The following is a 14,029-nucleotide window of genomic DNA, read 5'->3' as shown; positions in this document are numbered from 1 at the left end:
AGAGAACCATGGATCAGTTGGTGTAAGGAAATAAAATGTAGAATGGGAGGCATATGTACTGTCAAAATAGGGGAGATCAGGACCAAGAAATCTAAAAGTTAAAAAAAATCAAGGAAATAAGTAGGAATATGGATCAAAGGAGGCTTTTCTTTCAATGGATGGCAGAGGCTTGAGAATCTCCCAAAAGGGCATGAGGAGAAAACAAATCATGGGATTATGTCAGTTCTTGCGGAGGAGCATATGATACCATTAATAATCTCTTGATGAGAGCTAACTATCACTTGAACTTTATAGTCACAGATCATGAGCTCCAGACAATAGCCAAATTTTAACTAAAAACCAAATAAAGATTAAATCCAGAAATCTGCCCTTATTTTACGTTCTTCTATCTTTTCTATTATTTCCTTTCCCTTGACAAAATTTTATTATTTGTATGTGTGTGTCTGTGTGTGTGTGTGTGTGTGTGTGTGTGTGTGTGTGTGTGGGTATGTGTGTGCATGTGTGTATTTGTATTGGCTTTATGACTTAAGAAATGGCATGATATGTTTAGATTTCAAAATAGATTTGGTTTGGGGGAACATTTTATTGGTTAAATATTTCTGCATAAGTTATTCAGTGGCTAGAATATAAATAACTATGTTGGTCACATTTTATTACAGATATTTTTCTATTTCATAAAATTTAGAGGATACTGACCTTTTTAAAATTATTTTGAATGAGATATAAACCAGGACATACAATTGAATACGAATTTTTTTAGAGATGCTAAATGTATTACACTAGCTCAAGTAGAAGATAGTCAAGGCTATTGCTATAGAAGGAACCCAACTCCATCCAGGCATCTAAGAACCTTTTTGTAAATAATGAACATGGAAAGAAAAAAAGACAGAAAACTTGAAGCAAGATATCCTTCAGTAGATAAGTGGATAAGCAAATGTGGTACATCCATTCAGTGGAATACTATTCCGAAATTAAAAAGGAATGAGCTGTCAAGATGCATAAAAATGTGGATGAATCTTAAATGCATATTGCTAAGTGAAAAAAGAAAGAAGCAAATATTAAAAGTCTAAAAAATATATGATTACATTTTTATGAAATTCTGGGAAAGGCAAAACTATAGCAAAAGTAAACCTATCTGTGGTAACAAATGATTTGGGGCAGTAGAGTGTTGAATTGGTGAAGCCCAGATAATTTTTAGGGTGTTGAAATCAATCTGTAATACTGTAACAGTGTACACATGATACTACTCATTTGCCAGAACTTTACAACAGCACACGGTGAACTTTATGTAAATTTTATAAAATCATTTAGGACAACAGGGAATCCCAGGATGGGATGCAGAATGTGACAAAATAATGTAATTCTACTACAAATATATGAAACAACCACATTGAAAGAGATAGGGGGAAACATTACTGACATAAGTAACTTTGGAAATGGGTGAATCGTTTCTCAGCCTTTGGCTAAGATCAAGTGTGGAAATGGGTGCAATCTGTAACACCAAAAGCAAAAGGAAGTATAATAAGTGCTGTACTCTAGTTGATAAAATAATTTCTGATGGGGGTGTGGGTTAACAGTTCTACAAACACTGTAATTGTGTACTAGAATTGAACAATTAAGTAAATGAATGGCAGACGGTAGGAACCAGGTTCCTCAGTGTTAGATTGGGAGGTTACAGAAAAGCAAGGTAGAAGATTTAAATGATTCATTGACTGTAGTTGGAGACATCAATTTAAAATCATGTTTAGTTTAATGCAGATGCAGATGGTTAAATACAGAAATATTTATAGATAGTTATATATACACAGGTTAATATACAGACACATATTTCCTTGTTCTGTCAGCTGAGAGGACTAGAAGCAATGACAACACAGTAGCAACAATCAAATGCATTCACGTAAACTAAAATATTTTTTAAACCAATTTAATTTATTTGACAAATAAAATCAGTATAAGAAATTTTAAGCTAAAAATTATTAGATTTTCAATGAGAAAATTAACTCAAGATCTCCATTTATTAAAATATTATTCTGGCATTGTATTCCATGCTGGAATAATAATAATAATAATAATAATAATAATAATAATAATAAGGCTAAACATTATTTTTATAAAAATACAAAGCTAGTCTAATTTGTCTAACAATTTACCCTTCTGAGGAACACTAAGTAAATTTGAATACTTGTACAATCCTTCTGCATTTATTTACAAAATATCAAAACACTTTATGTGCTGTTTATGTCTTAATATGAATATATTTTGTGAATTTTTTATGAATGTGGATTTCTAACTTGACTATATTTCTATGCCTCTCGTCTTGGAAGTTAGGGACTTGTCATTATAATATCATAGCTTGAGTCTATTTCATATATATATATATATATATATATATATATATATATATATTTCAATTTCTCTAAACTAGGAAATTATTTTTTCTGCACTTCATTTTAGAAATTTCATGGCCCTTATAATGCTAAGTGAAATAAGTCAGACAGAAAAATCAGAGAACCATATGATTTCACTGATATGTAGTATATAAACCAAAAACAACAAAAGAACAAGGCAAACAAATGAGAAACAAAAACTCATAGACACAGACAATAGTTTAGTGCTTACCAGAGGGTAAGGGGGTTGGTGGGTGGGAGATGAGGGTAAGGGGGATCAAATATATGGTGATGGAAGGAGAACTGACTCTGGGTGGTGAACACACAATGGGATTTATAGATGATGTAACACAGAATTGTACACCTGAAAGCTATTTAATTTTACTAACAATTGTCACCCCAATAAATTAAAAAAAAAAAAGAAAATGCATGAAAAGGTACATGTTGGGGTTTTTTTCTTAATTATTTTAGAGAACACAAAAATCTGTTGAACACTGTTCTAAACAGAGTACTACAAAAAGGCCACTATGTATAGGTGACCTTGATGAGCTGGATGAATAGTATGTGGTGAGGACGACATTTTCATTGTCATTGGAGTTAGAGAGCCTGAAGTGAGAGAGGCTGAAAACCTGAATCCAGTCACTGACCTACCAGCACAGTCCTATCAGTTCACTCTGCACAGACCTGTGTTGTCTAACAGGTGTGAGGACGGTCTTTCCATTTGACCAAAGATCTCCAGGAAACCATAGACAGCCATAGGCAGAAGCAAGCATATCAACTAGACCTATGCTGACAGAGCTAGAGGAGGAGTGGAGTAAAGGAACAGATGAAAACATACCCACCACAGGGTGAGGTTATTGAAGTTTGAAGGGACAGGAAAAAGAGGGAACTGGAATATCAAGGCTCAGTGACACCAGACCTATTTGGCTCTAAAAATAGGACCTCAAAATCTACTAAAGCACAATCTGGTGCTTTTACTAAGATTCTTAGGATCTGAAAGCTGGGCATTGTGAGGTTGTACATATTTTACTTTGTGCCTAAGTTAGATCACTTAATCACCTGTTCCTCACCCTCATAATCTCCTGGTACATAAATTGTGGGGGTAGAGACCATTGGATGGTGGGGCATGGGGATATTCTGGCTCTTTACATAACAGAAAGGAGGTTACTTCCTAGGAGAGTTTACCATATAATTAATTGTTTAAATAAGGACAATTTGAGGTAAAGAGTACTATTAACAATGCTGAGGAAAATAAGTGTAAACCATGATTATCTAGGGCAAACCAGACAATATGCTCACCTATTCAAAGGCATGTTCTTAGAATGATCTTTTATTGGGGAAGAATCTTAATCCCTGCCTGACCCATCAAAAGAGAAATTTGTTTTATTTCAATTCAAATATCATTAAGCCTCAAGCCTTTACTGTTAACTTACTATTTTCCAGGCTTTTTGCTAAGAGTTTTGAAGGGCAGAGGAAAAGGGGAAATTCGTGATCTCTGCCCTCAAATTGATCATATCTATTAGAGATGACAGGCACATGTGCACATACAGAGACATGTATATGTTGATGTGAGATGAGAAGGGCTAGGGAGAACTCTTATGATCCAAATTCAAGCCTGTGTCAATGCTTTGAATTCCTTGTTCCTATTCCTCCTCAAAATACCAGGTGTAGAACTTTGTCCACAGCAGAATTACCATCAGAGTTTATGGACTAACTCAAAGGCCCTGCCCCCTTGGGGCAATTCAGAGCAACTCTCTCTTGCAGGAAAACAAGGTGGCAATTCCCTGTCGGATTGGCTTGGTCTTAACGCTGTAGATGACAGGGTTGAGCACAGGAGGCACAAAGAGGTAGATGCTAGACATTAGTGTGTGGACCAGGGGTGAAGCATGTTTGGCAGCCCGATGCATCACAGATACGCCAATCATAGGCACATAGTATATAAGGACTGCACAGATGTGTGATACACACGTATTGAGGGCCTTCCACCTTCCTTCCCCAGAAGCAATACCCAGCACTGTGTAAAGAATCAGTATATAAGAGACCACGATGAGCAATGAGTCTAGCCCAAAAGTGGCCAGGACAATGGCCAAGCCCAGGACACTATTGAGCTTAGTATCAGCACACGGCAATTGGATGAGGTCAGAGTGGAGGCAGTAGGAGTGGGAGAGGACATTAGTATGGCAATAGGGCAGCTGCCTCAAAAGGATTGCAAGTGGGGCCATGAGAATCACACTCTTCAGTGTAATGCCCAGACCCATGCACATGATACGGGGCAGTGGCAGGATGGCCATATAGCGCAGTGGATTGTAGATGGCTACATAGCGGTCATAACTCATGGCCAACAGGACGCCAGACTCCATGCAGGAGAAAGTGTGAATGAAGAACATCTGGGCCAGGCAGCCATCAAAGTCAATCTGGCGGGCATCAAACCAAAGAATGCCCATGACAGTGGGCAGTGTAGACACAGAGACACCCACCTCAGTCACAGCCAACATAGAGAGAAACAGGTACATTGGCTCATGTAGGGCAGGGTCTGCCTGCACTGCTGCCATGATTAGGCTGTTTCCCACAATGGCAACAATGTACATGGTGAAGAAGGGGATGGAAAGCCAGCCATGTTGGACCTCCAATCCAGGGATTCCAGTCAGGAAAACAGATAAGAAGTCAAGACTTTCATTGTTCTCGGCTCCCATATCACCAACAGGAAAGATCAGTTTCCACCTACCATATGAAAAATAAAACAAAGTTATGCTCCACCTATAGGATTCTCTTCCTTAGCATCTCACCTCAAAGGCTGAAGGAAGGAGATACAAGAAAGTGAAGGACGTTGGAGTCATCTATGTCATTCTGATTAAAAATGTAACAAACACCCTCCTCTCACCTCCTCTTCCCCTGACAGCAAAAGTCCTAAAATTTTACGTGTAATAAAGATATTTGAGACTTCCCAATCTTATGAGAGCCTCAAAAGTTAAGAGCAGAAACACAGGAATAGATCATAACCGGATCAAAATCCCCACTCAGCCAGTTACTAAATGTGTGATGTGGACAACTTATTTATACTCTAATCCAGTCTATTTGTTTTTAATTTGCAAAGTGGAGATAATAATAACACTATTCTCTTATTTGGACATAAGAAACAAATAAGAAAATTAACATCACATGTTCAGTGTTTTAGAGCTCTACAAATGGATTCTGGTAGACCTTAGTTTGAAGCCCAATATAGTTTACTCTCAGTGTGACCTTCATCAGCTAATATAACCTTCTCAAGTCTCAGTGCGTCCATTTGTAAGCTACGGATAAAAATACATCTACCTCATATGGTTGTACTAAGGGCAAATAAGATATTGTATGGCATATCAAATACTAAATAAATGTAAGCTATTTTATTCTTAGGGAGATAATAAGATCAAGAGAGGAAGAGTGTGCAATGTACCAAAAACCTAAGAATCAATTTCTGCAAAGCCTAGGTTATAGCTTAGACCCATAAACACCTCTTGTAGTGATGTTTCCATTTCACTATGGGCATTGAACCCCACTCTGATCTAAGATGGAGTTCATAAGAAAGAATTGAGCTGTAGCTCTGGGAATGTGGGTCCGAGAAAACAAGGACCCCTGGGAAAATGCTAATCTTCGTGTGTTCCCAGTCCACTCTAGGGAAAGAAACATTTTGAATAAAAGTGAGAGTGGTTTTAGAAAGCTGAAAAGGAGCAAAATATGAATAGGGGTGATGAAGGATATGGACAGATATTCCAGGTGAAAATTATACTAAAATAAAGTGACTTCTGAGTTTAAGAACAGAGTTCAGAAAGGCTATTAAGTAAAGATGTAGTGGCTTCAGAATAATATATGTGATCTAGAATCCATGGAAAGATTAAAGACACAGAGATGAAAGACACCATTTGTGGCTAAGATATTAGAGAGAAATAGTTAAACCCCAACCAGAAGGTGAAAATAATAATGTAATGTCATGTTATGTCCTATCATATCATATCACACAATATAATATAATGTGACATAATGTATTATGTAATGAAACATAATAAATTAAATTTGTAAAATATTTTTTTTAAAAATGAGGTAGGAAGGTGAAGTCACAATCATTCATTCATTCAATTGACTTGGATGTTTGATTCACCGATTCTTTATCAATTCTTTACCCTGTAGTTACCCACTGTTGATGTGAAATGGTCCACATAGCAAGAGTCTGATTGGAGTGCTCCCCTGGAACGGATGGACAGTTAGGAGAACATACAACTAAGAGAATACAAAGAGCTATGATCATGGAGACATTCACAACTTAATAATGAGGCTGGCCCCAGAACCTGCATTCTCTTATTCTCTTCATGCACCAGCCCTGAGGAAATTCCATGCATTCTATCTCTGTGTTTCCCTCAAATTTAACAACTTTCCTGACAGGTACAATATACTTGCTTGTACCTTTTATCCATTAATGCCCCTTGGTTCTGCCTTGTAGACCAGTGGTTCTCAACCTTGACTAAATATAAGAACCACCATCCAACTTAAAAATCCCACTGCCCAGGTAACACCCCACACCAATTAAATTAGAATCTCTGGATATGGTATCTAGTTATCAATGTGTTTTGAAGTTCCAAAGGTGCACCCAAAGTGAGAACCACTCCAGATCCATTTGTTGACATTTCACTTTACAGTGACAGTGTTTTAGACAAAAAAAGTAAATTGCAAGCACTGCCCAAGTCATTGTTTCTGTTTGTTTATTTCAGATAGTCTATCTACCCTACTCCTGACTTACAACTTAAGCATTCCCTTATGTTTCATCATCTGCTAGATTTCTTGGCATCCTGGAGCTCCTCTAATAAACTTGGGTTTGCTCATAATACTCCAAGGTGTTGACCACAGAGGTAGTCTAGGTTTAGGGCTAGTGTTTCATGTCAATTCCTTGGAGGTACACCAAAGGGAGCCTGTTAGGAGCATTTTGAGGCTTTGTTTAATCATTTCATCTTCTTGCAGTCTTAACCCGCACCACCTAAGACTTCCTGCCATTGGTAAAACCTCATCTTGAGCAGGAAATAACCATGCAAGCTTGGAAACACTAGCTGTGACTCCTGTCATGGAGGAGGAACATGTAAGATGGGGAATGGGAAGGGTAGGAGAGCATAGCTACAGGAAACAGACTCACTCTTTGGGTGGCAGAAATGCTAACCAGAGAGGCAATTTCCTCACCACAAAGCTGCCTCATTTCAGTCCCATAACAACAGTGTTAGGTGTTTTCCCTTAAACCAGTAAGTGGCTAGGTTGGGACTAGGATCTAATTCTTCCAACTATTAGTCCCATAGTCTTTCCTGTGAAACCCAGAAGCCAGCCTTCTGAAGCTAAACTCACCTAAGTAGGAAGAATAGGTAGATGCTAGAGAAGTTAGTCATCTTTATTGTCACAGGCAGAGAAAAGGCCGAAAAGGCAGATAGACCAATTTTTTTTCCCCTGCCTCATATGCCAACTGAGGTATAGGTGAAAGAGACTAGGACTAAGTGTCCTTCTAAAGTGGCCCCCTCTCAGAAGTACACTGATTCAGTTGTCAATTTGACAGGCCCTCTAGGACCTGAAACCAGAGTCCAATCTTGTATCCACTGAGAGAACCCCTCTACAGCATCCTTATCAAACTGTCACCCACACTCAGCTTGAACACTCCCAATGATGGGGTGCTCATTGCACTTAAGGCGACCATCCTGATTAGATCAAACTACCTTATAAAGTCCTTTCTTACGTCAGGCTGAAACCCACTTACTCCACATTATACATAATGCTGCAGACACAGAGACATGATAATCTTTTTTAGGTTTCACCTAAATATTGTTCTTCATGGTACCTGTTATTTTCTTGTAAAACACATCTTAATTTATAAACATGTATTTATTTGTGTAATTGTTTGTTTAATACCTGTATTCCCTTATAGATTGTAAATTCTATCAAAGTAAGGATGGTATTTTATTTTATTCTTTTTTTATCACTAGACACCTAATCCTAACACAAGGTCAAGCACATAGCAGATGATTAATAAATATTTTATTGGATAAATAAATAATTGAATAGGTAGATAGTATCTGAAAATTTCAATCACAATATCTTGTAATCTTTGCTTCTTCAGATTATCTATCCTATTCCTTTAGCTACTCAAAGCATCTGATTTTTAGTTTCCTCACCACAAATCCTCCTGTCAGGGTGTCAAGTGTAATATAACTCAACAGTGTGATATGCAGCTTTCAAAAAATTAATGGGTTTTAAGCTTTGTTAATAGAAGTTATTTTATTCAGAAGACAATATGTTCTAAAATGTACATTTACAATTCTGTTTCTTTATAGTTTTTTCCTGCTTGCGTTGTCTTTCTCTTCCTTGTTAGTTTTCTTTGTAACTCTTCCTATTATTCATACTCAAAATTTTCACTTTATCTGCAGCTTTTCCTAGCACGATTTAAGCAGAGTTAATAACTTTGTCATCTGTAACTTCATAATATAATTTTATAGAGACTTGTCTTGTTTTGTTAGAATTACATTTATACCCCTGATCTCCCTGTTATAGTTTTGGGTCTTTTAGGGCTAGATTTGTGCCGAGTTCATCATTACCTCCCCAGCACTTCATGATTCTAACACAAAGACATGGTCAAAAGATCAGGAATTAATAAAAACATGAATATACTGCTCAGGGCCATAATGGAAGGACATTTGGTTCCGGGTTCCCTACTCTAGATCGGAGTTAAACCAATGGGACACACTCAAAGGCAAAGGTGACCAAGTCACTTGAAGAGCACTTGAAGAATCAATGATGCTTTGTTTGGAGAAGAGGAGACTGTAGAAGAGATGATGGGATGAGATGGGTATAAGAAGCGGTAAGTAATAGGTGGAAATCACAGGGAGATAATCTGGGGCTCAGGTAAGGAAAATTTTTCTAAAAGTCAAAACTGCACAATGAAATAATGTTTCTGGTAAGTAGAGATGTTCAAGCAAAGGCTGAATAACCCTTGATGGAAATGTTGGAGGAAGAATTCTAATATCTCCCTAATTGGGATTAAAGGCCCTTTCAACTTTCCTTTTGTCCTCAGGTCTGATATTCCAGACTGGCAAGGTATCTCCCATTTTCTGACACTGAGAAACACCATGGCTGTGGATCTGTGTGAGCCAAAACAGAGGCAAATTCTCAGTCTCTGTTATGTGATCATCATGTGTATTTCACCGCTAAAGCAGTTTCTGGCAGCACAATCTGAAAGTATTTGGGAGACTACAAGGGCATTTGAATGAATAGTACCCTTTTTGTAGAAAACCTAAATGAAAATAAAATTGAAGGACTGTTCTGTTCAGTCTTAAACCTCTCCATTGTAGGCCAAACAAATTGTGGCTAATACAAAAAACCACACATGTATACATCGACAGAGACCCACTCAAAGATATAGAAACATGAGAGAGAAAAAACTCATGTCTTTGAAAGAATCACAGAGGCATAAACAGAAAAAACCACACAGAGGCACAAACAGAATTGCAAACAGAAACACACTTCTTGTTCATGTACCTAGAAGACACAAATAGATTCAAACTCACGTGACAGAGCTTTGAGAAGTGACAATTGGATTGAAAGACAGAATGTGAGAGCTCACAAAGGCTCCAAAATGAGCCTCAGGCAGGCCCTAGCTAAGAGAGGAGGCCAACTTTATGTCTCTGAATGAGAGTTCCCAGAGGCCACGGCCTCTGGAGTCCTGTTTTGCCTGAGTATGATGCTGTGCTCATGATGGGAAAAAAATAAGGGGATTAAATCTCACCCTGGGAGCAGAAAGAGAAAAAAAAGCATGTTCCCTAAGCATACTGCCCTCTCGCCACAGAGAAAATGAAATTCCAGTTCCTTCCTTGTGATGTAGAGGAGGGTGGAGAAAAATTCTTGCAATCTCCATAGCAATATTCACCCTCTCCCCAACCTCAATTAGCCAGTCCCAAAACTGTATCTCTGAGCACAGAACTCAGTCTAGTTCCCTGAATTCTGAGCTAAAATCCATACCCCAGGAAGAACCCAAACTTAGAGCATAATGGGCAAATTCCAAGACTCAGAACCCAGAAACCAGAACCTTGAGCCTAGAGCCAGCCCCAGAATTTAACCAACAGAGGATATAACCATGACTGCCTTCATCCACTTATCACTACTCTTTCTTACTGAATTCCTACTCAACCCTCCAACAAATTCCACAAGATTGAGGTCTCCTCTAGGAGAGACAGCCCAGGGTACTGAAAAACTATGGGGTTCAAAGTCACACAGACATAAGTTTGAGTCCTAACTGTGTCATCTGCCTTTAGGAGATTAGCATATCTTCAACTAGGAACCTGATTTGTAAAGAGGATAGTACTATCTACAGGGCATAGAGATGCAAATGAAAAGAAGGAAGTGATATGTTTTAGTGTGATTATACCATATTTGATCATTATCCTCAGTATAAGGCCCTGATTTCAGTTCCCCCAAATAAATTATTTTCCCAAGTACCTAGTCTTCCCATTAACTATTTCATTTTACCCCTTCTTTACTTCAGTTTCAGGTAGAGTAAAAGTGTATTGAGGGATTTTGTAGGGTGTCAGACGGGCACTTGTCTTATTAGGGAGACAACTTCATGAACTGTGTAAATGCCTGACCACTGCGCTGCACACCTGAAACTGAAGCTCAATAATATTGAATGTCAACTATAACTAAATATATATATATATATATATATATATATATATATATATATATATATATATATATATATATATTGTCACAGGATATGGAGTACAGCATAGGGAATAGAGTCAGTGGAATTGTAACAGCTATATACAATGTCAGAGAGATAGTAGATTGGGGGAGGGGGATTATCACTTTGTAAGGGGTGTGAATGTCTAACTATTACATTGTTTTGTACACCTGAAGCTAACAAAAAAAAAAGAAAAAGAAAGAAAAAGAAAATAAATCCTAAAACCATAACCAAAAAAAATGTGCATTGAGAGAAATAATGGCAGGAGAGCTCCCTCCCTTTTCTATCAAGTCATGGCATGTACCAAGAGAAGCAAACAGAAGATAGACATAGAGAAAAATTTCCTTCCCCTTATGGAACTTTGAAGTATCTGAAAGAGACAGTTGGAGAAAACCTTTCTGCTTCCCATTATTGTAGAGTGACTATGGAGTGGCTGGAGAATGTTCACCGAATCTTCTGTGTTAGCTATTTCTGTGCTACAGCTGTACCACCACGTGAAGATAATAGGCTATAAGTCTGAATTTCCCTTTACCACCAACACTATACACCTAGTTGTCAGTTTCCCCAAGCTTTAAAAACCACCCACAATCTGATTTAGGCAATCTCTCAAGATCATGTTTCCAAAGCTTTTCAGTGTGAAACTTCCCATCTGTCTAAACAAAGCTCTTTGCAATTCTTCTAAATATTCTAAACCAATATTCTAGGTTAAAGGTTCTCAACTTTTTAACATATTTCATAATTACTTGGAGGTCTTTTTAAAGCACAGATTGCTGGACTTCACCCCCTAGAATTCCTAGTTCTAGATATCTGAGGAAGGGCCTAAGAATTTGTGTGCCTCACAATTTCCCAAAGGATACTGATGATGCTGGTCTAGGAATCACACTTTGAGAACCACTTTTCTAGCGTCTTATTACTCATGAGTCTTGTTATTTTTGTTACACATCAGATCAGCATTACCTGAGCAGTGTTAGAAAAGAGAAGCACTATGCTTCTCAAGTTTTAATCAAGTTTGAATTCAGTAGGTCTTGTGTTGGGTCTGAGATTCTGTTTCTCTAACAAGCTGCCAGATATACCAATGCTATTGTTCATTGCACCATCCTTGGAATAGCAAGGTTCTAAACTTTCTTGCCTAAATATTTCTTCTCAGGCAGTTACTTATGCCAAGATCACTACCTTATTTTCTTCCTGCCATCCTGTACCAAGTATTTAACCCCTCTTATTCTTCACAAGCTACTCCACAAACCCACAAAAACCCTTATCCTCATCTTCACAAACTAAATGGACCCTCTCCGTCATATGAAGTACCAAGTTTCCACAGACTTTTGTTTGTCTCCAATATTTATCATTTCCCTTGTTCTGGATGGTAGTAGACTTGTATTCAAGCCTATTTGCTCTGTAGAATTTCCATCATTTCCATATATGTCAAACATTTTTCAGGGCATCTTTACTCTTTTTTATGTTTTTCCCTTGATATGTCTATGTCTTACTTAACAATATGTCTTTCTCACCAGTATAATATTGTCAGCAACTGCTATAAGGTTTTTCAGGTAGTAAATGTTCAGTACACATTTATGTCATTTTATTGAGTCAGATGTTCTTTTATTGATTCCATATGCACAGCTATCAAGATCCTGGCAAACAGGTCCCAGTCCTTTCTCCGAAGGAGTTCTCTCAGGGTCTGCAGCCTTCCTCAGCTCTGGGATTTATAGAAGACTTTGAGGATCCCTCTGCGTATCTCCTTTGTCTTCACACTGTAGATGATGGGGTTGAGCATTGGAGGTACAAATAGGTAGACATTGGACATCATGACATGAACAACAGGTGGGGTACTTTTCCAGAAGCGGTGAATCATGGAGACAGCAATTATGGGCACATAAAAAGCCAGCACTGCACAGATATGTGATATGCAGGTGTTAAGTGCCTTGAGTCGCTGATCCCGCGATGCAATGGCCAGCACAGTTCTCAGGATCAACGCATAGGACAGCAGAATGAACGTTGAATCTATGCCATAGGTGAAAGTGACCACAAAGAGCCCATAGATATTGTTAATATGGATGTCTCCGCATGCCACTTTCATGAGATCTGGATGGAGGCAGTAGGAGTGATGCAAAACATTGCCCTTGCAGAAGGGCAGTCGTTTCACCAGAAAGGGGAAAGGGAAGAGAGTGGCGAAACTCTTGGCAAGGATGCCCAGGCCTATAGCCAAGATGCGGCTGTTGGTGAGCACAGTGGCATAGTGTAGTGGGTCACAAATAGCCACAAAACGATCAAAGCTCATGGCCAGGAGTATGCCTGATTCCATAAAAGAGAAAGTGTGGATGAAGAACATCTGAACCAAGCAGGCATTGAAGCCAACATGGCGGTAGTTGAAGCAGAAGGTAGCAAGCACAGTGGGGAGTGTTGAGAAGGACACTCCCAGATCGTTGAGAGAGAGCATAGAGAGGAAGTAGTACATGGGCTGGTGCAGAGCAGTCTCCTGAACCACCAGAGTGAGGATGCTGAGGTTGCCTACGATGGAGATCAGATAGAGGATGCAGAAAACCAAGGCAACCCACGCTTGGCCCATCTGCATCCCAGGAATGCCTGTCAGCTGGAGTGTGTCTGGCTGGAATTGAGTGCCATTGAGACCCAACATTGCAGGCAGGTGGGAGAATACAGATGGGGATGAACGCAAGAGGGCGTGTTGGGGGAGTTCTTCACTTTCTTTCAGACACCCTGTCTCCAATACAAAACGTCAGAGATTGAAAGTATTTGTCTTTGTTCCTGCTTCCCTCATTAGACTATGAACTCTTTGAGGATAGCAACTTGATTCTACTCATTCCTGTATCACCAGTGCCCAGTACCCTGTATAGGCCATAGCAGAAACTCCTGAAGGTGTGATGTTATGGCAAGACAACAAGGT

At 38.6% G+C, this 14,029-nt stretch overlaps 2 protein-coding genes across 2 annotated transcripts; both read right to left on the bottom strand.

The window, feature by feature from the left end:
• Window positions 1–4,129: 4,129 nt before the first annotated feature.
• Window positions 4,130–5,080, bottom strand: LOC117030956 (olfactory receptor 51I2-like). The gene has a single exon (XM_033121221.1). It carries the CDS (start codon window positions 5,078–5,080, stop codon window positions 4,130–4,132), a length of 951 nt encoding a protein of 316 aa, XP_032977112.1.
• A 7,713-nt stretch (window positions 5,081–12,793) lies between these two features.
• On the bottom strand, window positions 12,794–13,800 carry LOC117030871 (olfactory receptor 51I1). The gene has a single exon (XM_033121115.1). The coding sequence runs from the start codon at window positions 13,760–13,762 to the stop codon at window positions 12,818–12,820; it is 945 nt and encodes a 314-aa protein (XP_032977006.1). The 5' UTR covers window positions 13,763–13,800; the 3' UTR covers window positions 12,794–12,817.
• Window positions 13,801–14,029: the final 229 nt, after the last annotated feature.

The sequence above is a fragment of the Rhinolophus ferrumequinum genome, chromosome 11, assembly GCF_004115265.2.
Source record: "Rhinolophus ferrumequinum isolate MPI-CBG mRhiFer1 chromosome 11, mRhiFer1_v1.p, whole genome shotgun sequence".
NCBI classification, from domain to species: Eukaryota; Metazoa; Chordata; class Mammalia; order Chiroptera; family Rhinolophidae; genus Rhinolophus; species Rhinolophus ferrumequinum.
The sequence above is the reverse complement of the archived record's forward strand: the minus strand, read 5'-3'. Positions and strand labels throughout refer to the sequence as shown.